Genomic DNA, 27,187 nt, shown 5'->3' on the forward strand with positions numbered 1-27,187 from the left:
ATCCCTAAAATAGAACCCAATGAAAATCCTGAAACAGAATTACATTCAAGATTAACCCATTGTGGACTTGGAGCTATATCCCAATTCCATGTCCAAAATTTTAAATAACGAATATTAATCGCCCAATAGTAGAATTTAAAGTTTGGCGATGGGAAAGTACTATACATAGATGAATGTGTTCAGGGCAGATGGGGAAGGAAACAAAGGAGTTATTTAAGAAGGGCAGCATGGGTAAGCCAGAGAAGTGCAGGCCACTGAGCCTTGTGCTGATGGTGGCATTCAAAGGGATTCAGAGAGACAGGATTTATTTCCAATTGCAAAGACTGATGACACCACTGTTGTGGGCTATATCAAGGGTGGTGAGGAATCGTCATACAGGAGGGAGATTGAAAATTTGGCTGAGTCGTGCAATAACAACAACCTCTCACTCAATATCAGCAAGGCCAAGGAGAGGGAAACCAGAGGTCCATGAGTCAGTACTCATTGGAGGATCAGAGTTGGAGAGAATCAGTAACTTTGAATTCCTGGGTGTTACTATGTCAGAGGACCCGTCCTGGACACATCATATGGACGTAATTGCAAAGAAAGCACGACTGCCCCTCTGTTCCTCAGGAGTCTGCAGAGATTTGGCATGTCATCAAAAACCTTGGCAAACTTCTCTAGATGTGTGGTGGGAAGTATGCTGACTGGCTGCATTACAGCCCGGTATGGGAACGCCAAAGACTTTGAGTAGAAAATCTTATGAAAGGTAGTGGTTTCGGCCCAATACATCACGGGTAAAACCCTCCCAACTACTGAGCACATTTACATGAAATGTTGTCATAGAAAAGCAGCATCCGTCATCAAAGATCCTCACCACCCAGGCTATGTTGTTTTCCTGCTTCTGCCATCAGGTAGAAGATACAACTGCCTCAGGACTCACACCACCAGGTTCGAGATCAGTTACTACCCCTCAACCATCAGGCTCTTGAACAAAAGGGGATAACTACACTCATTCCACTTCTGCTCCCACAACCAGTGATCATGGGACACTTTAAGGACTCTGTCTTTTTATTTCATGCTTTCGTTATTTATTGCTATTTATTTATATTTGCATTTGCAGTTTGTTGTCCATTGATCCTATTTACAGTTACTGTTCTATAGATTTGCTAAGTATGCCCACAGGAAAAAGAATTTCAGGGTTGTATGTGGTGACATACCTGTACTCTGATAATAAAATTTACTTTGAACTTTGAAGGACTAATTTGGGATAGCATGGTGTTGTGCATAAGAAATCATGTCTCACAAAGTTGGTCACCTCTTCAAGAGGGCAGGATGATAGTCATCGTCTACCTGGACTTTAGGTGGCAGGGGCAAAGGATGTTGGGAATGATGAGGGTAGAGCACTGCAGGAGGGGTGTGGGTATATGACAGAGAAGAAGCACCAGGGGTGGGGGATAGCATGGGTGCAAACACACCCAGCCCTGAGACACCAGGCAAGGTCATTGATTCCAAACAATTGGTTTATTGTTAATTACAGAATATCTCCCTCCGCCCTCCTTCTTGCTCTTTCTTCAACCATGACTTCCCTCTCCATGCCCCTTTCCACTCGGTCCACTATAGAGACCCGTATCTGAATCAGGTCTATCACCACTCACGTATGTCATGAAATTTGTTTTATTTAGATTATGAGAACATTCAGTCCTCTTTTATTGTCATTTAGAAATGCATACATGCATTAAGAAATGATAACAATGTTTTTCCAGAGTGATATCACAGAAAACAGGACAAACCAAAGACTAACACTGACAGAACCGCATAATTATAGCATATAGTTACAGCAGTGCAAAGCAACACCATAATTTGATGAAGAACAAACCATGGGCATGGTAAAAGAAGTCTCAAAAGTCCCCGAGTCGATCAACTCCTGAGTCCCTGATAGCGGCGGCAAAAGGGAGAAACTCCCTGCCATAAACCTCCTGGCACTGTCAACTTGCCAATGCCTTGGAAGCAGCTGACCACAGCCGACACTGAGTCCATCTGTCCGAAAACTTTGAGCCTCTGACCAGCCCTTCCGATACAGCCTCCCGAGCGCCATCCTCTGCCGAGCGCCTTTGACCTAGCCCTGACCGCTGAAACAAGCAAAGCCGAGGATTTCGGGGCCTTCTGCTCCGGAGATTCCGGTTACCACACAGTAGCAGCGGCAGCGAAGCGGGCATTTCAGAAGTTTTCCAGATGTTCCTTCGTACTCTCACGTCCGTCTCCATCAAATCAGAATCGTGCATGGTCCCCTACTTGCGGCAGCAGTACAAGTGCAATACATAAAATTATTAGAGAACACACACACACACACACACATGTACATACCCTCCTGTACCTAATAAAGTGTCCACTGAGTGTATGTTCACAGTCTTCTGCTGCTGTCGCCCATTATCTTCAAGGTTTAATGTGTTGTGCATTCAGAGATGCTCATATGTACACACCACTACTGCAGCATGCGGTTAATTAAGTTACTGTTGCCTGCTTGTCATCTTGAATTGGTGTGACTATTCTCCTCTCATTAACAAGGCATTTTTGCTCTCAGAACTGCCAGTCACTGGATTTTTTTTTTGCTTTCTCGCACCATTCTCTGTGTTCTTGAGAGCAGGGGTTGCCAACCCTTTTTTATGCCATGGACCAATGCCATTAAGCAACGAGTCTGTGGACCACAGGTTGGGAACCACTGCTCCACACTCTATTCTGTGTGGAAATCCCAAGTTTCTGAGATACTCAAACCACCAATGAAAGTAAGCTTGTAAGAAACATTTTGTATTTATTAATTTCAGAATGTGACATTAGTGTCAAAGAAAGTAAAAATGGAAAGTAATGAGGAAGTGATGTCCATACAAATATATTTGTCACTACTACTCTGGAAATGTTCAGCACATAGAATATGTAATCGTGTCCCAACAAATCATTCCACGGTCAAAGTCACATTTCTAACCCATTCTGATGTTTGGTCTGAACAACAACAGAATCTTTTGACCATGTGTGCGTGCTTTTATGCATTGAGTTGCTGGCACATGATTGCTTGATTAGATATTTGCTTTAAGGAGCTGGTGTACCTGACAAGGTGGCCATTGAGTGAAAGTGTGACTTTGTGCCTGAAATGTGCTGCCAGAGTGTGGTGTAAGGAGTTACCATGCTGATGTTTCAGGCCTTTAGGTAGGCACATGTATGTACTGTACAGGGAATTGAGGGATATCAAATCATGTGGAGACAGAAGGGATTAGTTTAATTTAACATATTGGTTTAATCGGCACAGATACCACAGGCTTGTTCATGTGCTACACTCTTGGTTTCTTCTGTGTTTTATCTGTAATGGTGGTTCAAGTTGATGGGATTGTGGGTGGAATAAATAGTGGGATGTGTTTAAGTGGGTGGTTGGTGCAGACTAGGTTGGCTGTATAATTCTGATTCTATTTTTTCTTACATTGCATTATATTGAGATATCAACACTCATCATTAAGCAGCACTTCCCTCCCAAAGAACTTGTCAGAAAACATGTTGTATTTAGTAATATAATGTGGAATTAGTGCCAATGAAAGTAAAAATGGAAAGTGATGAAGAAATGATGTATTTGCAATTATATTTGTCACCATTGCTCTGGAAATGTTCAGCTCATAGAATATGTAATTGTGCCATACTGGCCTAGCAAATACCTTGTGACTGCTTGAATAACTTCTCTTCACACCCCCACCACCCACCTGAACAAAAATATTTGTATGAATTGAAATATGAATTGTCTTTTCTTATTTTATTCCCCTATAGGTCTTGGTTTCAGTATAGCTGGAGGGGTAGGAAACCAACACATTCCTGGAGATAATAGCATCTATGTAACCAAAATCATTGAAGGAGGGGCAGCACATAAAGACGGCCGGTTGCAGATAGGCGACAAAATTCTGGCAGTAAGTTTCAGTGTATTTTCTATGTCAATCGTAAACACAATTCAATTTGTAAAACTTTACAAGGTTGAGTCAGGTGAGAGGTTGTTCAACTGCTTAGGTCATGGAATGACTGAATGTTCTGCTTCTTGTTAAGCAATTGCGTTAACATGTTACAACCAGTTTGTGTAAGCCGAAAGGAAAATGAACAATTTTTCTGAACATGGAAACATTTTCTTCTAAAAACATAAATTGAACAACTGTACAGCTCTGGGAAAAGAACAATTGGATACAACTTGGCAGGTATCTATACTTGTATTTCAGATTCGTTCAAAATGGGTCCAAATCAAAGACCATCAATTTTTTTTATGATGCGCCATAAGGCATTTTTGACTACCAGCTTTAAAGTCGTGTGAAGTACAAAGACCAGATTAAAAATTAGCTTTATTTATCACATGAACATCGAAACATAGAGTGAAATGTGTCGTTCACATCAATGAGCAACATAGTTAAAGATGTGTTGGGGAAGCCTATAACTATCTCTATGCTTCTGTTGGCAACATAGCATGCTCACAGATTATTAAACCCATATGTCTTTGGAAAGCGGGAGGAAGCTGAAACATTTGGAGGAATGCCATGTGGTCACTGGGAGAACATACAAACTCCTCACAGAAAGTGACGGGAATTGAACACGGTGCCATGCCAACTGCTATGCCACTGTAACTCAAAGATCGTCTTTGACACAGCCCACTGTCTGGGCCCATGACACAATCATGCAAGCGATGTTTTTAATTGATTCAGGTACTTCTTTGGAAAGCACATTAATATAGTGAATAACGAAGGACTTGCCCACACATGAACATAAACAAAAAGACAAATGCTCTAAATCTAAAATAAAAAAAAACAAAAAAAAATGCAAGAAACACTATGATAGTCACTCAGCATGTGCGGAAAGAGAAATTGTTAATGTTTCATGAAAGCAGCCATTGGTCAGGCCTGGGAAAGAGAAAATATTTTAGTTTTGGTTGCAGAGAAGGTGGAGGGAATATCTCTGATAGAGTGACCTAGGTGTAAGTCTGGCAGTTAAGGGCGGATAATGCTTTGTTTATCTTAAATGTTGCTAATAGCAACGGTATGGGAGAAGCTAAACAAGCTGGGCTCCACAGCAGAGAGATAAAAACTGAGTCAAAGAGATGGGTAATGAATGAAAATAGTTCTGATACAGAGACCTAGTGAAGCCACTCATTTCTTCTGTAACTTTTTAAGGCTGTCTTTATCAGAACTGGTCATTTATGGCAGTCAAAATTGTAGATGGATGACACAGTCCTTCTCCATTGGTGCAGTCTGCTGGCTGAGCATGTTCTGCAATAGTTCTTCTCACAACCTTTAGCCCAAAAACATAATCTGCCTCCACCTACCACATTTATTCATTTGATTTCAGAGACATTCCCTTTGTTCAGTCATCTCTTCCCCACATTCTTTACAACTGAAACTAACACAGTTTCTCTGTTTCCCAGTTCTAACAAAGGATCTCTGAAATGAAATGTTAACTAAATTTCTCTTTTCATAGATTCTGCTGAGTCCTTTTAACTTGTCTTATTTTCCATGGGTTTGAGGATCTGACTGAAAGGATCAGGGTATTGACATGCTAACCTTCCCTGGTGTAAAACTGATGGCTGGGTACAATCTGCTTCCAGCACTTGTCCTTAGTTGCTGGCTTCATCAGACAGTCAAATAGTGGAGTGAAAGTCAGTTAAGCCAGCATTTATGTCTCAGATTCTGTCTTGCACACACTGAGGCACAGATCATGGTAACCTGCTATTAGTCAACACAATTCAGATCAAAGTACCTGTCAATAAGTAGCTATTTTTAATTATAAGTTATTTGTGTTATACAGGAAAGGAGAATTACTATCTGCTTTCTCGAATATAGATCAAAAGGGAGTGTGCAGCTCACATAATTGATGTGTGATTTCCCCAGAGGAAATTGTGTCCATCACTAGCAGCTAGCGGAATGATCATTTTTGACTGTCCTAAAGGAAAATTTGATTTTTGGATGATGTGATCAATGGTTCACCTTGAGCTAGCTGCCACCACATCCTTTTGGGTCTGGAGTATTAATGGAAGAATGGCACCATTATTTCACTCATTATAGATTGGACAATAATATTTTCCAATTGTAAGAAATGTAATTGTAATTTCCTTCAGATAATGATTATATCTTGTTTCTCCATGTTTGCAAAGTAGATTGGATGTGAAATGTAATTTCTTTTATTGAGGATTTTGAATTGAACTGGTAATACTGGATGGAACCTAATCAATGTATCAGACATTGTTTCTATGAATTCTCTGGGTGATTCATATTGTTTAAGATCCATTTGGCATGGCTATCGGGCAATTTATATCATTGCATTGCTTGCTTTTGCACTAGACTGATGGAACCAATAAATCCAGTATTCCCTCAAAGTGCTTATGCATCTGATTTATTAGGATTTTGACCATCCAATTTACTGCTTCAGGTTACACTCTGCTCTTTCTCAGAAGTTAAAAAAAGTTAAGTGATATTTGTTGTATAATTGGCCCATCTATCTTAGGGTGTTGGAAAATAGCTGGGGAAAGAGCACTGGAACCAATAAAAAGTACTGACTTTTATTTCACTCTGCCTCAGATGATTACCATAAGACAAAAGAACAGCGTTAGTCCATTGGGCCCATCAAGTCTACTCCACCAGTTGAACATGGCTGATCAATTTCCTTCTCAACCCCATTCTCCTACCTTCTCCCCATAACCTTTCACGCCCTGACTTATCAAGAATCTATCAACCTCCTCCTTAAATACACCGAATGACTTGGCCTCCACAGCCACCTGTAGCAATGAGTTCCACAGATTCAACACCCTCTGGCTCATTCCTCCACAGCTCTGTTCTAAATGGACATTATTCTGAGGTTTTGCCCTCTGGACCTAGACTCCCCCACCGTAGGAAACATACTCTCTCGGCCTTTCAACATTCGATAGATTTCAATGAGTTTCCCCCTTCATTGTTCCTAAATTCCAGCAAGTGTATTAAATATTCAGTGTCATCAAGCACTCCTCCTACGATAAGCTTTACAATCCTGGAATCAGTCTTGTGAACTTACTTTGAACCCTCTCCAGTGTCAGCATATCCTTTCTTGGATTACTCAGGGCCCAAAACTGCTCACAATACTCCAAGTGAGGCCTCAGCAGTGCCTTATAAAGCCTCAGCATTACATCCTTGATGTTATATTCTAGTCTTCTTGAAAAGAATTTGCATTGCATTTTATATATATTTTTTGCATTTCTCTTCCTCATTAACAACACAACCTGCAAGTTAACCTTGAAGGAATCTTATGCAAGGACTCCCATGTCCCTTTGCACCTCAGGTTTTTAAATTTGCTCCCTCTTTAGAAAACATTCTATGTTTTTATTCCTTCTACCAAAGTGCATGACAGTACACTTCCTGACACTATATTCCATCTGCCACTTCTTTGCCTATTCTACTAGTCTGTCCAAGTCCTTCTGTAGTCTCTCTACGTTTTCAAAACTACCTGCCCCTCCACCTCTCTTCATATTGTCTGAAAACTTGTCCACAAAGCCTTCAATCCTGTCATCTGAATCATTGACATACAATGCGAAAAGAATCAGTCCCATCACCTACCCCTGCACAACATCACCAGTCACTGGCAGCCTGTCAGAAAAGCTTTCCTTGATTCCCACACTTTGCCTCCTGCCAATCAGTCAATGCTCTATCCATGCTAGTATCTTTCCTGTAATACCATGTGCTGTTGTCCCGTGAAGCAGCCTCATCTGCAGCACCTTGTCAAAGGCATTTTGAAAATTCAAGTACACAACATCCACCAATTCTCCTTTGTCTATCGTGCTTGTTATTTCCTCAAATAATTCCAACAGATTTGTCAGGCAAGATTTTCCCTTAAGGAAACCATGTTGACTTTAGTGTATTTTCTCATGTGCCTCCAAGTACACTGAAACCTCATCCTTAACAATCGACTCCAACACCTTCCCAACCACTGAGGTCTGGCTCACTGGCCTATAATTTCCTTTCTTCTGCCTCCCTCCCTTCTTGAAGAGTGGAGTGATACTGCAATTTTCTAGTCTGAAGCCATGCGAGAATCTAGTGATTCTTGAAAGATCATTACTAAAACCTCCACAATCTCTTCACCTACCTCTTTAAGAACCCCAGGTGTAGTCTGCCTGGTCCATGTGACTTAGCTACCTTCAAGCCTTTCAGCTTCCCAAGCAGCTTCTCTGAAGAAATTCAATCTTCACTCACTTCTGCCCCCGATACTCTCAAACTTCCAGCACAATGATGTTGTCCTCCACAGTGAAGATTGTTGCAAAATACTTGCTCAGTACATCTGCCCCCCATTAGTACCTCTCCAGTGTCATTTTCCAGCGGTCCGATATTTACTCTCATCTCTCTTTTACTCTTTATATATCCAAAAAGAACTTCTGGTATCCCTTTTGATATTAGCTAGCTCTAGTGATGAGTATAGGTCCAGGGAAATGGTTTTTAAAAGCTTCCCAATCCTCTAACTTCCCACTAATTTTTGCTCTATTGTATGCCCCCTCTTTTGCATTTCTGACTTCCCTTGCCAGCCACGGTTGCCTCATCTTGCCTTTAGAATACTTCTTCTTTGGGATGTATCTATTGCAAGAAAGAATAAGTGGGGGGGAATTCTACTTCACTTGCTAAGGATCAGTGAGTGGGAAGGTAGTTCTGTATTCTGAGGGTACCTTATTCTCTGTTGCCCTCTATTCAATCTTTTCCAACATCTATTCATAAAACACTCCAGTAGTGAGCCAAAAAAAAGTTGTTAATTGTTAATAAAACAAGATAAGGTGTCAATGACTACTACCCAGTGACTCTTAACATATATCATAATGAAATCCTTCGAGAGGCTGGTCATGGCATGCATCAACTTCAGCTTTCCAAACACAGTTAATCCATTGCAATTTGCCTACCGCTGAAGCAGGTCTGTGGTCGATGCCATCTCCCTGGCCCTACACTCATCACTACAGCATCTAGACAGTAAAGACACTTGCATCACACTGTTGCTTATTGACTACAGTTCTGCCTTAATACTATTCCAAGCAAACATATCGACTTCAGACCCTGGGAGTTAATGCCTCCTGCAACTGAATCTTTGACTCTCTGACAAATAGACTGGGATCAGTAAGGTTAGGCAGTACCAACTCCCCCACGATTATTCTAAACAGTGGTGATCCAGAAGGTTGTGTCCTTCCCCCCACCGCCCCCCACTCCACTCCCTGTACACTCATACCACATGGCAAGATTCTGCTCTAACTTCATCTACAACTTTGCGGGTGATGCCACTGTGGTGGGCCACATTTGAAATAACAATGAGTTAGAGTGCAGGTTAGCGACTGCGAACTTAAGGGACAATGTGTCATGACAACAACCTTTCCCTCGAAGTCAACAAGACAAAAGAACTCACCATTGACTTCAGAAAAGGCAGTGATGTATTTGCTCCTGTTTATACCAAAGTTATTGAGGTTAAAAGGGTTCAGAGCTTTGGCCACTTGTTCTTGCTCTATTTGATCTTTTGCCTCATTGCCTCTTTTCTTGATTAACCCAATATCTCTTCATTTCCACAACGTCGAAAATGAATCCGTCTCTGTACATAGTGACAGAACTCTCACGACCCTCTTTACTAATGAATTCCAAAAGATGTTACCTTCCAATTGAAGAAATTTCTTCTCATTTGTTCTGAATGGCAGATCCACTATTTTGAGACAGTGAACTCTAGTCCTTTATAAGGCAGTCAGAAGAAATATCAACATTACAAACACTCTTTCAAGCCCTGCAACAACACTTTCATTACATACACTATGTGCAATGAAACTACCATCCCAGGATTCAATCTTAACTGCTGTCTCTTTCACAAGTATATCTTCCTTGGTTTTAACAACCTGACCCTGGTAAAGTTATGGTATCACAAGAGCTCTGTAGAAAAAGTGGAGCCCTGTAGGAGAAGAGCCCAAGAACTCTGTAGATGTAGAATACCTCCACTCTATAATCATCCTCTTGCAATAATTGCCAATGCACTGTATGCCTTCCTAATTGCTTACTGTCCCTTTTGATTTGAAGTGTTTCATGTTTCATGTCAGCAGTGAACAGTGACACTTTTCAATCTCCATTTTCAAAACTGTGATTCAGATTCACTTATTTATTGCGTATACATTGAAACATGGTGAAATGCATCATTTGCGTAGGCAACCAACATGACCTAAGGATGTGCTGGAGCAGCTCACAGGTGTCGCTACATATTCTGGTGCCAATGTAGCTCATTCATCAGAACAATACAATAGCAACACAACAGCAAAGCAAGCCCCTTTCTTACCCTTCCACCCACTCACATACACAGACAGGCTACCTCTCGGCCTCTGACCTCCTGACCCACTGACTTCAGTCTTTCGGCCTTTGATTGGACTCGCTGATTCCAGGACTTCGACTTTTGGACTTCACCGACCTATTGGTATAAACCCCAGTTCTCACTGATCACAGGACCTTGACCTCCAGACTTCAACCTCCAGCATGGACCTCTGACCCCAGGATATGCTGACCTGAAGGTGGAGTCACCGGCCCTTGTGCCTCTTGCTTGCACAGAACTCCAATCTTGGGACTTGCCCACCTGGGGGGTGGGGGGGGGGGCGTGGTGAAACACATCGATCTTGGTCATTGACCATGGAAATTGCTTTCTTTGTCCTTCGCATCTGCTGATGTGACATCCATCCACAGGGATTGCTAGTCTTTGACCCTAGAGCACTCTGACCTAAACTTTGACCAGTGGCTCCTGGCCCCAACTCTGAGTTACTGTCCCTGACCTCTAACTCCCCCTCACCACTGTTTCCTGACCTCCCAGACTGCCCTAAAACCATCCCTACAAAGCTACAAAAAAACCAAGTCTGGGCCATGCCCTTGACAGACATCAGATCTTGGCACCATCTTGACCAGATAGTGGATGACCTCTTTTTTGTCCACGTTCAGACAATAATTGATTTAAACATGTCAATTAAGCAAGACTCCCCCACCCTGCCTCCACTTCCCAAGAAAGCACTGAACTACTCTCAATAATCAGATAAAAGATACAGCTGAACAGTCTGATGTGATATGCATCTGGTTCCTCTGGTCAACACAGCCAGTCTCCAGCCCTTGTTTCAGCCTGACCTATGCCACCATCAAATCTTCTCACCACTGACTTGCTGCTACAGAGTTCAGCCTAGAAAGTCAGTGGTAAGATGATTCACTTTCCTCCACCTACTGAATCTAGCCATTGCAGTGGCAAGTGCAATGATAAGCCACTGCTAAAAGAGAAGCACATTTTGGACCATTAAGAGTTAGCAAGGATCTGTTGTGCATTAAAAGCAATTACATTATTAGTTACTTGTGTGCTGACTTACATTTAATTGGCATTTGATTTTGGACCATCTTTATTGTCAAGTGAACATTTGAAGAAATTGTTCTCTTGAAACACCAGGAAAGGATTTATATTTATACGTGCATCAGCATTGTTTTCTTCTGCATTTCAGGTCAACACAGCCAGTCTAGATGAAGTTACCCATGAAGATGCAGTGACAGCTTTAAAAAATACAGCAGAAGTGGTATACTTGAAAGTTGCAAAGCCAACCAGCATGTATGTGCATGATGGGTATGCACCTCCAGACATCACCAATTGTAAGTCTTTCACAGTTTACTGATATGCTGTGGTTTCAAGACTGCGTTTATTCGTGAAAATTTGTTTTTAATGCATTTAACATGTAATATATATTTAAATAATTTGGACGAAAATATAGGTGGGCTGATTTGTACCTTAGCAGAAGACATAAAACTTGGCAGAATTGTGGACAGTGAAGAAAGTTGTCAAACGTTTTAGATCGGATGGAGAAATGGCAGATAGAGTTTAACCTGGTTAAGTGTGAGCTGATGTACTTTGGAGGTAAATGGCAGGACCCTTGGGAACATTGATGTAGAGAGGAATCTTGGGGGGCAAATTCATAGCTCCCTGAAAGTGGCAAGACGAGTAGATAGGGCAGCAAGGAAAGTGAATGGCATGCTTGCCTACATTGGTTGGGAATTGAATGTAAATGTAAATTAAGTTATGTCAAAGCTGTGTAAAACTTTGGTAGGTTGCATTTGAAATATTGTGTGATTCTGGATGCTATATTACAGGAAGGGTATGGAGGCTTTTGAAAAGATGCAGAAGAGATTCCCCAGGATGTTGACTGGATTGGAGAGCATTAGATACAGTATATCACTTGGATTGTTTCCTTTGGAACATCGGCAACCTGATAAAAGTGTTTGAAATTATGAAAAGCATAGATAGGGTAGGTAGTCAATCTTTTTTCCCTGGGATGGAAATGCCAAAAGCTAGAAGGCATCAATTTAAGAAAAATGGAATAGAAATGGATTGTTTTAAGATCTGTGAGGTAAGCTTTTTTTCACATAGTGGTAGATGCCAGGAGTGCACCGCCAGGGAAGATGGTGGAAGCAGATACGATAGTAACATTTAACAGGCAATTGGGCAGGCACGTGAACAGGTAAAGAATATGGGGAGACACCATATTTGGATTAATTTGAATTGGCATCATGGTCAGTGCAGACATTGTGGGCAACAGGATAATTCCTACGCTGTACTGTTCTATGTTCTAACATAACAAGTACTGGATACGATATGTGCATTGAAAAGCAAAATTGGCGGCTAGGGGAAGTTTGATGAAAAAGACAGAAATTGCTTGAAATAGCTGGTCAGACAGCAACTCTGGGGGGAGAGAGCGAGAGAGAGACTTTAATGTGTTAGGTCATTGAAATAAGATCTATTTATTTCATTCAATATTATTTGTGACTTACTGGTCAGCCATGATTACCTATGAGAAGATGGCCTGGAGCTGCCATCTTGTATTGTACACTCATTCTGGGAAATGCTGATGAAGTCACTAGATTTGACTCCAATGACTGAAGGAACAGTGATATGTTTCCAAGTCAGGATGTGTGAACTTAGAGGGAAAAGTGCAGATGATAGTGTTCATCTGCACCTGCAGCCCTAATCCTTGGTGTTAGATTTCTGGGTAGTCTTGTCAGAGTAGCCCTGGCAGGCAACTACAGTACATTTGTTACGGGTTCACAGATGTTGGAGGAGATGAATATTTGGTGACCAAATGGGGCTGCTTTGTCCTGGATGAGTCGAGGTGATGGAGCGTTAGAGTAGCTGTGTTTGCCCAGGTATCTGAAGGGTTTTTGTAGAGCAGACTCGATGGGCTGAATGGTGTAATTCTGTTCCTATGTCTTATGCTCTAATGGTTTTCTGTCCCCGACGCCGGCCCCCTAGGCCTGAGTCGACTAGTAGAAGTAGTTTTCTGTCACTTTCCTGATATGTGCTGTAGATGGTGGAAAGGATTTGTGTTTTCAGAAAGTGAGAGTCATGCCTCGGGCTTGCCAGCTTTGGACCTGCACATGTAGCCACAGTATATCCCTGAGCCAGTTGAGTTTCTGGTTGGCGGTGATTCATGAAACTTCTGATTTCATACTAGAAATCTGAAGTAAAATCAAAATGCCAGAAACATTCTGTGATCAGGCAGCATGAATGGAAAGTGGAAGAGGAAATATTTTGGCCAATGTGTGAATGTTGTCTAGATCTTCATGCTAACAAGGATAACTTTATTTGGTGAGGTGCTCTGCATGGTACTGAGCATTATTCAAGTAGCAGAAATATTATGTATTAAATTTTGACTTTATGATGGAGTAAAGTTCATTGATGAATCAATTGGAGGTGGTTGGACCTATCAATGCCCAGTGTATTTCCTATATTGCTGATATGATAGACTTTTAACAACTGGAGCAAGAATCCTTTGTGTTAAGTATGTCTCCAACCATGAGTGTTTTCCCCTTGATGACTACTGATATAATTTTCACTAGGGCTCACCTATCACACTTGGTCAAATGTTGCCTCGACGTCGAGGTCAGAAACTTATATCACGACTCTGAAATTCTGCTCTTTGGTTTCTGTTTGATGTCACTTCCAAAAGCACTTCGTTATTATTCACAGGTGTTGGGATGACAGTCAAATGAATTGGACTACTTTCCCATTTTCGAACAAGACATAGTGAGACATTTTTTTCTAAACTATATTGGACAACTTAGCTAGAACTGCTGCTTGTTCTGGAGAGCAGATCTCCAGTGCTACCAACAGTAAATGATTTATTCCCATGGCTTCTGTTAAATCTAATATTTTTAGCCGTTTCGTGTTATCATGTGGAGTGAATCAGATTGGCTGGTTCTTTTCTGCAAAGATAGGGAGGAAGTTGAGAGCCACTCAGCATTTTTGGCTTTTTGCTTATTTTGTTCTTGGTGCTAATGTGACCAAGACATCTTTGGAAATGTGAGATCTAACAGACTGTGATCAGCTTCAGAAAAGATAACAGAATTCCATGAGTAACTGACACATCAACCAATGTCAAATGTAAAATTATTGCAATTATTAGGTCAGCGGCAATCAACGTAATACTGATAATGGAAAGGATTCTCTCAACCAGACCTGCCACCCAATCCCTTAATGCCTTCCTAGCATGGCCTGTGTAACCATTGTTGCCTTCTGCAGCTTCCTTGTGTGTTCAGCCTGGAAGATTATGACCAGTGACAATCCTGCATGGCAATACAGACTGCTTGTAGTGCCCAGCCTTTGGACAGTGAATCCTGAGACTTGATCCCTGGGAAAATCCACATGGCTTTTGACATCATCTTAAAAAATATTTAAAATATATTTTTGAAAAAATTAAATTGTTGAAATGTATGAAATAAAATAATAAAAGATTCAAGATTCATGTTTGTTTATCACATGTACCTGGAAACATACAGTGAAATATTTAGTTTGTATTAGCAACCAACAGAACGTGAGGATGTGCTGGGGGAAATCTGCAAGTGTTGCCACATATTCCGGCACCAACCTAGCATGCTCATAATGCTTGGCAGAACAACACAGAACCCACTAAGCAACAACAGCAAAACAAGCACCATTCCTCCCTCCCACCCACGCTCAGTCCTCTAACCCCAAGTCAGGCCGGCTTCCTCGGCCTCCAACGTACTCTGATTCTGACTTGGACATGCAGACTACCCCAGCAGATTTGCAGGGTTTTACTGTGATTTAATTTGAACACTGAAATAAACTACTTCACAGCACTTTTTACTCGAGGGTGATAATCCAATTCAAATGAATGTGGTTGCTCTACTTAGGGAAGACATCTTGTCATTTGTTTCTGGATTGGTGCTTGTCAAATGTTCTGTGCAATTTCTCATGGCCCTGTGAAATGATGACTAAGGCAATCATTGATTGAAGAAACTGCAGACATTAGCTGTGATAGAATCGTCTTTTTATTTTATTTCAGTCTTATCTGATCTTGTTCCCAGCTGAGAGGACTGTCAATGCCTGCTGTAAAATTTGTCCCAGTCCATGTTCTATCACCAGTACATTTGATGATGTGTTCCACTGCTGTATACACTTTCCCTCAAAGAGAAGTAATCTGGTCTTCCTCCAGATCACTTCTCTTTCCTCTTCTTAGAAAATATGGAATACAAATACCTCTTACTTTTTACTTAGTGCAAGCAATTTACCTTCATTTAATGGAATACCTATTCAATTGAAGACAAATATCAGAGTTGGATTGTGCATGCCTACTTTGACAATAAAATAAACATTGAATATTGAACCTATCAAATGTATCATCTTCATCTTAGATTCTGTTCCACTTTAAAAGACACTAAACCTGGTGGTTCACAAAGTAAAAATATTTGAGACTTTCTTATACACCACTTGGTTTATCCCATCCACCCCAACGCATATAGTGAGCCATTTCTTGCTGTGACATCATTGCAGGAGAGCAAGGGTTCTCAATATTCAGCCCGAGGGCTCATCTTGGGGCAGACCAAGGCAGGACCACTATATCACTGACGTGTGATGGCGGCTTCTGCCTCCAGCACCAGGTCCAGCTCATCTCCACTATTTGGCTGAGAGAAAATAATCCCTTAATTTCCCTTAATCCTTCTGCCAAATCTGCTACCATTAGTTGGTGACACTTCTGTTGAGGGAAATGAGTCCTTCCTTTTGTCCCTGGTAGTTTTGTCTGCTTGTCTCAACCCCAGGCCTAACTCTCTTCAGTTAGAGCAACATCCATAAATTTTCTCTCTACTGCCTTATGATGCCGTCGCATCCTGCTTATAAATCTCAGTAAATCTCAGAAAATGAATCTCAAGATAGTATATGGTAACATATACATACTTTGATAATAAATTGAACTTTGAACTTTATGATGTGATAATAAGAACTCAATTGGTGCCCTCACAAATGACTTAAGCAGTTTCATAATCATTTCTCTCATCTTGCTTCCTGTGCCTTCACCAACACCTAAGCTATCTTGTTTACCGGTGCAGTTAGCTTCATTACAGGAACAATAGTTCACAAGACAAAGATCCAACAACAATGTTATATAGAACCATAGAACCGTAGAAACTACAGCACAGAAACAGGCCTTTTGGCCCTTCTTGGCTGTGCCAAACCATTTTCTGCCTAGTCCCACTGACCTGCAGACGGACCATATCCCTCCATACACCTCCTATCCATGTATCTGTCCAATTTATTCTTAAATGTTAAAAAAGAACCCGCATTTACCACCTCGTCTGGCAGCTCATTCCATACTCCCACCACTCTCTGTGTGAAGAAGCCCCCCCTAATGTTCCCTATAAACTTTTCCCCCCTCACCCTTAAACCATGTCCTCTGGTTTTTTTTCTCCCCTTGCCTCAGTGGAAAAAGCCTGCTTGCATTCACTCTATCTATACCCATCATAATTTTATATACCTCTATCAAATCTCCCCTCATTCTTCTACGCTCCAGGGAATAAAGTCCTAACCTATTCAACCTTTCCCTGTAACTGAGTTTCTCAAGTCCCGGCAACATCCTTGTAAACCTTCTCTGCACTCTTTCAACCTTATTTATATCCTTCCTGTAATTTGGTGACCAAAACTGAACACAATACTCCAGATTCGGCCTCACCAATGCCTTATACAACCTCATCATAACGTTCCAGTTCTTGTACTCAATACTTTGATTAATAAAGGCCAATGTACCAAAAGCTCTCTTTACGACCCTATCTACCTGTGACGCTACTTTTAGGGAATTTTGTACCTGTATTCCCAGATCCCCCTGTTCCACTGCACTCCTCAGTGCCTTACCATTAACCCTGTATGTTCTACCTTGGTTTGTCCTTCCAACGTGCAATACCTCACACTTGTCTGTATTAAACTCAATCTGCCATTTTTCAGCCCATTTTTCCAGCTGGTCCAAGTCCCTCTGCAGGCTCTGAAAACCTTCCTCACTGTCTACTACACTTCCAGTCTTTGTATCATCAGCAAATTTGCTGATCCAATTTACCACAGTGCTTAGTGGTGGGATCCCGTTGGAGGTGGCGGAAGTCTTAGTGGTGGGATCCCGTTGGAGGTGGCGGACTTAGTGGTGGGATCCCGTTGGAGGTGGCGGATCCCACCACTAAGTACATCTTTCCCTCCCCCCCCCTGCTCTCCGCAGGGATCGCTCCCTAAGCAACTCCCTTGTCCATTCGTCCCCCCCATCCCTCCCCACTGATCTCCCTCCTGGCACTTATCCGTGTAAGCGGAACAAGTGCTACACATGCCCTTACACTTCCTCCCTTACCACCATTCAGGGCCCCAAACAGTCCTTCCAGGTGAGGCAACACTTCACCTGTGAGTCGGCTGGGGTGATATACTGCGTCCGGTGCTCCCGATGTGGCCTTTTATATATTGGCGAGACCCGACGCAGACTGGGAGACCGCTTTGCTGAACATCTACGCTCTGTCCGCCAGAGAAAGCAGGATCTCCCAGTGGCCACACATTTTAATTCCCCATCCCATTCCCATTCTGACATGTCTATCCATGGCCTCCTCTACTGTAAAGATGAAGCCACACTCAGGTTGGAGGAACAACACCTTATATTCCGTCTGGGTAGCCTCTAACCTGATGGCATGAACATCGACTTCTCTAACTTCCGCTAATGCCCCACCTCCCCCTCATACCCCATCTGCTACTTATTTTTATACACACATTCTCTCACTCTCCTTTTTCTCCCTCTGTCCCTCTGACTATACCCCTTGCCCATCCTCTGGGTGCCCCCCCCCTGTCTTTCTTCCTGGACCTCCTGTCCCATGATTCTCTCGTATCCCTTTTGCCTATCACCTGTCCAGCTCTTGGCTCCATCCCTCCCCCTCCTGTCTTCTCCTATCATTTTGGATCTCCCCCTCCCCCTCCAACTTTCAAATCCCTTACTCACTCTTCCTTCAGTTAGTCCTGACGAAGGGTCTCGGCCTGAAACATCGACTGTACCTCTTCCTAGAGATGCTGCCTGGCCTGCTGCGTTCACCAGCAACTTTTATGTGTGTTGTTATTTAAGATCTCCCCCATTTCCTTTGGTTTCGCACATAGCCGACCACTCTGATCTTCAAGAGGACCAGTTTTATCCCTTACAATCCTTTTGCTCTTAGTATACCTGTAAAAACTCTTTGGATTATCCTTCACTTTGACTGCCAAGGCAACCTCATGTCTTCTTTTAGCCCTCCTGATTTCTTTCTTAAGTATTTTCTTGCACTTCTTATACTTCTCAAGCACCTGATTTACTCCCTGCTTCCTATACATGTCATACAACTCTCTCTTCTTCTCTATCAGAGTTGCAATATCCCTTGAGAAACAAGGTTCCTTATTCCTATTCACTTTGCCTTTAATCCTGACAGGAACATACAAATTCTGCACTCTCAAAATTTCTCCTTTGAAGGTTTCCCACCTACCGATCATATCCTTGCCAGAGAACAACCTGTCCCAATCCACGCTTTTTAGATCCTTTCTCATTTCTTCAAATTTGGCCTTCTTCCAGTTAAGAACCTCAACCCTAGGACCAGATCTATCCTTGTCCATGATCAAATTGAAACTAATGGTGTTATGATCACTGGAACCAAAGTGCTCCCCTACACAGACTTCTGTCACTTGTCCTAACTCGTTTCCTAACAGGAGATCCAATATTGCTTCCCCTCTAGTTGGTCCCTCTATATATTGGTTTAGAAAACTTTCCTGAACACATTTTACAAACTCTAAACCATCTAGACCCCTAACAGTATGGGAGTCCCAATCAATATATGGAAAATTTAAATCCCCTACCACCACAACTTTATGTTTCCTGCAGTTGCCTGCTAACTCTCTGCAGATTTGCTCTTCCAATTCTCGTTGACTATTGGGTGGTCTGTAATACAATCCCACTAATGTGGCCATACCTTTCCTGTTTCTCAGCTCTACCCATAAGGACTCAGTAGACAAACCCTCTAATCTGTCCTGCCTGAGCACTGCTGTAATATTTTCCCTAACAAGCAATGCTATTCCCCCACCTTTCATTCCTCTGCCTCGATCACATCTGAAACATCGGAACCCTGGAATGTTAAGCTGCCAGTCCTGCCCCTCCTGTAGCCAAATTTCACTAATTGCTATAACGTCATAATTCCACGTGTCAATCCACGCCCTCAACTCATCCGCCTTCCCTGCAGTACTCCTAGCATTGAAATATATACACCTCAGAAGATTTTTACCACCACTCAGCATATTGATTTATATGGCATATAAATGCCAATACAGTAAAATTCCAATCAACTGACACTGTTGGACATTGGCAGCGGGCTAGCACATTTTATGTTCTTGGGGATATTATTATTTCCATTTAGCCACACTTAAATTGGCAGGACATAGAAAAGGCATTAACCTAATGAAGATAATGGGATTAGTGTAGTTGGGCAAAAGGATCTGCATAGACTTGGTAGGCCAAAGAGCTTGTTTTTGCATATGACTCCACTACAATATTGGAATTCATGGGTCATAATGCAAAGAGAAATATGCTCCAAATAATAAAAAAACATATTGTCAGTAAACAATAGCAAAAGAACACTGATTGGAAATGGAAAACAATTATTTCACTCAGACCTCAATTTGAGAGCAGCAGCTAGCTCTTAAGTATCTTTTATTGGCTGCAGACAGGTTTCATCGATACTTTGGTCGGGCAGAATGAGCAATTGAGGGACACAGCAGTGAACTTCGAGCCGTATTGATTGTTTTTTGGATTATCTAACAAACCACTTTCATTAAATCTCAATAAAGCTATTCCAAAGGTTTCAAAACAGACCAGGGAATTACAAATTTGATCATGAGAAATTATGTTTCAGTAAGCCACAGACTGCACAGCAGCAGATTCTTACCGACCTTAGTCCCCGTCCCGTGACTCTCCAGTCAGTCAAGGGAATGTTACTAAAGATGAGGAGCACTCTGTATCTGCCTCCTCTGATTTATGCTGGCCATCTGCAATGGACATTCATTTTTGAATGTAATCATTAATCTTCATTTAACTGGTAAATTTAGGAAATATTTTCTGTTTCTCAATGTATATTTTAATCTGTTTCAAAAATTTGCAATTATTTTTATGTTAGCAGAATGGTTTTTCAGTTCCACGCTGTGCTGTTCTGTGTTCTATTTTCTTATCTCCAATCACATGTTGTAAACAGTGAAAAGGTTTTGCTAACATGAGCCATCAGAGTGTCATCAGGGCGGTATGAAGGCAGGATCCTGATGAGCACTGCCTGTTGCTTGGTCATTGCTCGAAGCCCGCTATGTCTGAAAATGAGGAAATGTATGGGCCCAGAACTGCACAATGTGGTCCATTTGCAAATTGACAGTGTGATGAACTTTGGGATCGATCACAGTGACAGAACGACATTTCATTTTGAACTGTTGAAGTGTTTCTACGTTTCTACTAACAGGCCATCATAATGTTTAGCTTTGTTTTTCCATGGTTGAGTGGTGAACGGTGCTAGCAATGTCCTAAAGTTGTCCTTTTCAAAAGTATGGCAAACAATAAAGGAACACACAACTTCCTGACTGCAGTATTGATAATTTGCAGCCCTGACCTAGCCGTGTCTTTATCCAGACAGCTCCAGTATATTTACAACACCAGTCCATTAGCAGTGTGGAAAAATTTCCAAGTGTATCCTGTCTCCCGGAGGGAACAAATCAGATCTGCTTAAGTACAGCTCAAACCACACTCCATCATTAATAATATATGTGAAGGTATCAATACTGCTGGTAGTTGACATCTGTCATTCATAACCTGTTCATTGATGGTTAATAACACAGAAAAAATGCTGAAGATACTCAAAGTTCAAAGTAAATTTATCATCGAAGTACAGCTATGTCACCATATACAACCCTGAGAGTCGTTTTCTTACGGGCATACACAGTAAATGCAAGAACCAATAGAGTCAAATGTAAGACCACACCCTTTAGGATGGACAGACAATCAATGTGCAAAAGACAACAAACTGCCAACTGTGACAAAAGAAAGAAAAAAAAATAATAATAAAAAACAAGCAATAGATATTGACAACATGAGATGAAGAGTCCTTGAAGGGAGTTCATAGGTTGTGAGAACAGTTCAGTGATGGGGTGAGTGAAGTTATCCCTTCTGGTTCAGGAGTCTGATGGTTGAGGGATAATAACTGTTGCTGAATCTGGTGGTGTGGGTCCTGAGGCTCCTGTACCACCTTCCTGATGGCAGCATTGAGAAGCGAGCATGCTTGGATGGTGGGGAAGACTTTATCTATGATGGACTGGGCCATATTCACTACTTTTTGTAGGCTATTCCATTCAAAGGCTTTGGTGTTTCCATACCAGGCCATGATGCAACCAGTCAATATACTCTCCACCATGCATCTGCAGAAGTTTGTCAAAGTTAGGGATGACATACCAGATCTTTGCAAACTTCGAAGAAAGCAGAGGTACTACCACGCTTTTTTCATAATCGCTCTTACATGCTAGACCCAGGACAGATCCTCTGAAATGATAACACCAAGGAATTTAAAGTTGCTGATTAGCTCCACCTCTGATCCCCTAACGATGACTGGCTCGTGGACCTCTGGTTTCTTCCTCTTGAAGTCAGTAATCATCTCTGCGGTCTTGAAGACATTGAGTAAGAGATTGTTGTGGCACCATTTGCCCGACGCTGGCCCCCGAGGCCTGAGTTGACGTAGTAGTAATGTGGCACCATGCTGCCAGGTTTTCAATCTCCCTTCTATATGGTGATTCATCATCACCTTTGATTCAGCCAATGACTGGTGTTGTCAGCAAACTTAAATATGGCTTTGGAGTTTTGCTTAGTCTCAGGGTCATAAGTGTAAAGCGAGGAGAGCAGGAAGCTAAGCACACAGTCTTGTGGTGTACCTGTGCTGATGGAGATTGTGGAGGAGATGTTGCCAATCCAAGCTGATTGGAGTCTCTATGTGAGGAAATTGAGGATCCAGTCGCCCACAGAGATTATTGAGGCCAACTTCTTGAAGCTTATTGATTAGTTTAGAATGGATGATAGTATTAAGTGGTGAGCTGTAGTCAATGAAGAGCATCCTGATGCGTGATGTATATAAGAGCAACACGCAGAAAATGCTGGAGGAACTCAGCAGGCCAGGCAGCATCTATGGAAAAAGTACAGTCGACATTTCAGGCCAAAACCCTTTGGCAGGACTGGAGAAAAAAAGCTGAGGAGGAGATTTAACTAGTGGGAGGGGGGAGAGAGAAATACAAGGTGATAGGTGAAACCTGGAGGGGGAGAGATGAAGTAAAGAGTGGGAAGTTGATTGGTGAAAGAGACAGAAGGCCATGGAATAACGAAAAGGTGGGAGGAGCACCAGAGAGAGGCGATGGGTGGGCAATATGGGGTGGGAAATGGTGAAGGCGGGGTGGGAGGCATTACTGGAAGTTTGAGAAATCGATGTTCATGCCATCATATTGGAGGCTACCCAGACAGAATACAAAGTGTTGTTCCTCCAACCTAAGTGTGACCTCATCACGATAGTGGAGGAGGCCATGGATGGACATATTGGAATGGGAGTGGGAAGTGGAAGTAAAATGGGTGGCCACTGGGAGATCCCGCTTTTTCTGATGCTCGGGTCTCACCGATATACAAGAGGCCACACCAGGAACACTGAACACCGTATATGACACCAACAGACTCACAGATGAACTGTTGCTTCACCTGGAAGAACTGTTTAGGGCCCTGAATGGTCGTGAGGGAAAAGGTGTAGCACTTGTTCCGCTTGCAAGGATAAGTGCCAGGAGGGATATCGGTGGCGGGGGGAGGAAGACATGCATGGTGGTGGGATCCCGTTCGAGGTGGCAGAAGTTTCAGAGAGTTATGTGCTAGACACGGAGGGTGGTAGGTTATCCTGGCACTCCTTCACCATTTCCCATCCCCCTTTTCCCCTCTCCCCCTCGCACCTTATCTCCTTGCCCACCCATCGCCTCCCTCTGGTGCTTCCCCCCCCCCTTTCTTTCTTCCATGGCCTTCTGTCTCTTTCACCAATCAACTTCCCAGCTCTTTACTTCATCCCTTTCCTTCCAGGTTTCACCTATCATCTTGTGTTTCTCCCTCCCCTCCCCCTACTTTTAAAAGTCTACTCCTCAGCACTTTTTCTCCAGTCCTGCCGATGGGTTTCAGCCCAAAACATCGACTGTATTCCTTTCCATACATGCTGCCTGGCCTGCTGAGTTCCTCCAGCATTTTGTGTGTGTTGCTCGGATTTCCAGCATCTGCTGATTTCCTCTTGTTTGTGATTGGATGTATACAAGAGACTCACTTCCTGTCACCTCAAACCTTTACCATTATCTGTAGACCGTAGTCCAGGACCACACTGAAATAACTCTTTTTGTTTGAGTGAGGGTAAGTCTAGCAATGCTCAAGCGACTTGACATCATCTAGGAGAAATCTATCCATGCCCTGAACATTTATTCTCATCACCAACAGTTTGGCTTGGCTGACTTAATTCCCCTCCATAAAATGCACTGCAGCAGCTTATTTTAACATCATCACATGAATTTGCATTTGCTGGTGGATGTAACATAGGAAGCCCTTCATCTGCAAGTTCTGTTCCAGGTTGGCGAGGTTCTGACAATAGACTTGGGCAATACATTCTGGCCTTTACATCAATGGCTGTAATCTTAAAAAAAGTATAAAATGATCTTCCATTGATGGATAAGTCTGAAAAATACATGCTGGATATTAAATAATGGATTCAGGAGATGTAGTTTAGTGTAGTTAATTAGACCTCCCAACTTCATTTATAGATGTGTGGTGGAGAGTATGTTGACTGGTTGCATAACAGCCTGGTGTGGATACACCAATACCCTTGAATGGAAAATGCTACAAAAAGTAGTGGTTACAGCCCAGTCTGTCCCCACATTGAGCACATCTATATGGAGTGTTACAGCATCCATCATCAGAGACCCCACCACCCAGGACATGCTCTCTTCTCACTGCTGCCATCAGTAAGAAGGTACAGGAGCCTCAGGACTCACACCACCAGGTTCAGGAATAGATATTAACCCTAAGCCATCAGGCTCTTGAACCAAAGAGAGTAACTTCACTTAGCTTCACTTGCCCCATCGTTGAAATGTACCCACAACCTATGGACTCATTTTCAAGGACAGTTCATCTCCTGGTCTTGATAATAATTGTTAATTAATTAATTTTTTTTTTGCCTTTGCATAGTTTGTTTTCTTAAGCACACTGGTTGAACACCCAAGTTGTGTGGTCTTCCATTGATTTGATTCTGGATTTATTGAGTATGCCTGCAAGAAAATGAATGTCAGGGTTGTACTTGAAGGCATACATGTACTTTGATAATAAATTCACTGAGCTTTGAAGTACCACCATCAAGAATTAAAGAATCAAGCACATGGGAGAATCACCGATTATAAGCTTCTTTCCAATTATGAGTTTGCTGCTGGATGCTAATATGGGAAATCCAGACATTTCTGTGCGTACCTTACACATAAGAAAGATGATAACTACCAGTTATATGCACCACTCATAGTAAAATAAAAATGTTTATTCGTAATCCTGTCATTGATTCTCTGGTAGTACTCAAACAGTGCAATTTTCCTTTACTCCAGAAGCCATTTAACACTTTCCTAAGTGCTGGTTTGTTATTGCATTCTTGATCTTATTTTTAACAAGATGGTGCCCAGCTTCAGTCTCAGTGGAGAATTAGTTGACTTTTAGGTTCATAGAGATGGTGTTGGGGACAGAGAGGGGAACTGGAGATCAGGTTATGTTTTAGAGACCAGGTCTTGGAGGAGTTAGAGGTCAGGCCTCTGCTCCAAGTTCCATGCTCGAGGGCCAGCAATGTTAGAGTTACAAAGGACACCTGTGTCCCCTGACTGGATGTCCGTATGAGCAGGATTCACGAGGAGGCAGAGGGCCGGTCATTCAGAGCGCTCACAATTCTGGGTCACGTCACCAGCTAGTCTGGGGATTGATGGGGTAGATCGGAGCCCGAAGTCAGATCAGTAGCTGGAAGTCGAAGCCCAGTGGCAGAGGCTTTGCGGCTGGAGGCCTGGCTTGGACTGACCGTGTGTGTTGGTGGGGGGACGGAGGAAAACAGGCATGTTTTGCCGTTGTTATTTTGTTGCTTGTTGGGTTCCGTGTTGTTCCGTCAAGCATTGTGGGCATGCTCTGTTGGTGCCAGAATCTGTGGCGACATTTGTGGGCTGTGCCAGCACATCCTGAGGTTGTGTTGGTTGCTAACACATTTCACTGTACATTTCATGTTCATTTGATAAAACTGAACCTGAACCTGTCCTCCAATCTGAATGTCTGTGTGTAAATAACCCTGTACTTTTTTATACAAGATGTCATCCGCCTCCGCTGTGTACTGCTTGTCCTGGAAGCTGGTTCCATTCCCTGCTCTGCAGACGTTGTGAGCTGCAGCGCTAGGGACCCGAAAGCCTGTAACCGTGGACATCACGGTGACAACAGGTTTGCTGCTGTCTAGCAGCACCTTCGTTTGTGTTGACAGACTGCCTGGATCCTGCTATCTCACTCATCACTACCTGTTGGATGTGTTGGAATCTGCTGTCCTCTCCTCTGTGTTCAGTTGCACCTCTCTCCCTGGCCTGGAGATTTCTGTGTAGCGACAAGCTCAGCAGTAATCACTGACTGTTCAGCTTCAGACTATTGAACAATCCCTCTGCTGTGTAGGCAAAGAGAAGGGGAGTGAGCAACTCTCATCACATCTAACAGACGATGAGAGAGAGACTAAAAGATCTGGATGGTCTGTCATAACGTGGGGTAGCTGCTGCTGCTCCCAGCATTCTCCTGCACTTGAAGTACCAACCAGCATGCAGTTCTGAGCCTTGTATTGCTGGGTAGAGTAGCCTTACCGCGTACCCCAACCGCATCAGTACCACTCATCGCACTGAGGCGCGAACAATCCATTGCTCGCAAAGGAACTTGTGCCATATTCCTGATCTTGAGGTACCCAGAAGTGGAGAGGGCAGGGATCTGCACTAACACACACAAACTGCTGGAGGAACTCAGCAGGCCAGGCAGCATTTTGTGTGTGTTGCTTGGATTTCCAGCATCTGCATATTTTCTCTTGTTCGGGATATGTGCCAGGTGGCTGTCACCAATGTGCTGTCAAGAACACTCACCGAATGGGTTTGTTCAGCACTGATTCCATTGGTGACCTGATTCCTGGCGAAGAATCTGCATCTTAAGTGAGATGTCAATGTATGTGAACTTCGATACAATGCATATTGAAGATTTACATTCGACAGAGAACTAATTATCTCTGAAGAGGACAATAAACTTTTCTGATGAAAATTGCAGTTTGAGCAGAGTAGACTAAAGTTTAAAAGGTATATGGTAACTTTACTTTTATACTCGATTAGGAGGTTGTTGGCCAAGAAGTAGGCCTTTGCCGGAACCACTTTTGGAGTAGTTTCGGTTTCAGAATATTTAAATTAAAAAGAGTTTTACAGCTTCAATGAGAGTGTAAAGGATAGCAAGGATAGGAGGAGGTTAGAAGTCGACACAAGGCGAATTTTGTCTTGTCCCCTTGAAAGAAACGTCGAAGGAGATCTATGTTATCTCAAAATTACCTTAGCAAGTCAGGTAGCATCTGCAGAAAAGGGTCAAAATCAAAAATATAGTTTCCATTGAAATTGAGTCATAACTTAGTCCTTAAAGAATGAAGGAAGAAGTTGCACAATATTGTTCATGTTAAGTGGTTAAAAGGGGAAATCAGTGAGCATGTGAGAAAGATGAACTTTCAGGGAAATGAAGCGAGGGGGAAATGAGACTGATAGA

At 42.5% G+C, this 27,187-nt stretch overlaps 1 protein-coding gene across 16 annotated transcripts in view; it reads left to right on the plus strand.

Annotated features, from left to right (window-relative positions):
* The window catches only part of dlg1b (discs large MAGUK scaffold protein 1b), a 489,566-nt gene that overhangs the window by 317,248 nt on the left and 145,131 nt on the right, over positions 1 to 27,187 (plus strand). For all 16 annotated transcript variants that reach the window (XM_063045530.1, XM_063045518.1, XM_063045519.1 and 13 more), the window contains 2 exons: positions 3,790 to 3,926; positions 11,492 to 11,636. In XM_063045530.1, the coding sequence (XP_062901600.1) occupies positions 3,790 to 3,926; positions 11,492 to 11,636 (282 nt within the window). The remainder of the gene's footprint in view (positions 1 to 3,789; positions 3,927 to 11,491; positions 11,637 to 27,187) is intronic.

The sequence above is a fragment of the Mobula hypostoma genome, chromosome 4 (genome assembly GCF_963921235.1).
Source record: "Mobula hypostoma chromosome 4, sMobHyp1.1, whole genome shotgun sequence".
Lineage (NCBI taxonomy): Eukaryota > Metazoa > Chordata > Chondrichthyes > Myliobatiformes > Myliobatidae > Mobula > Mobula hypostoma.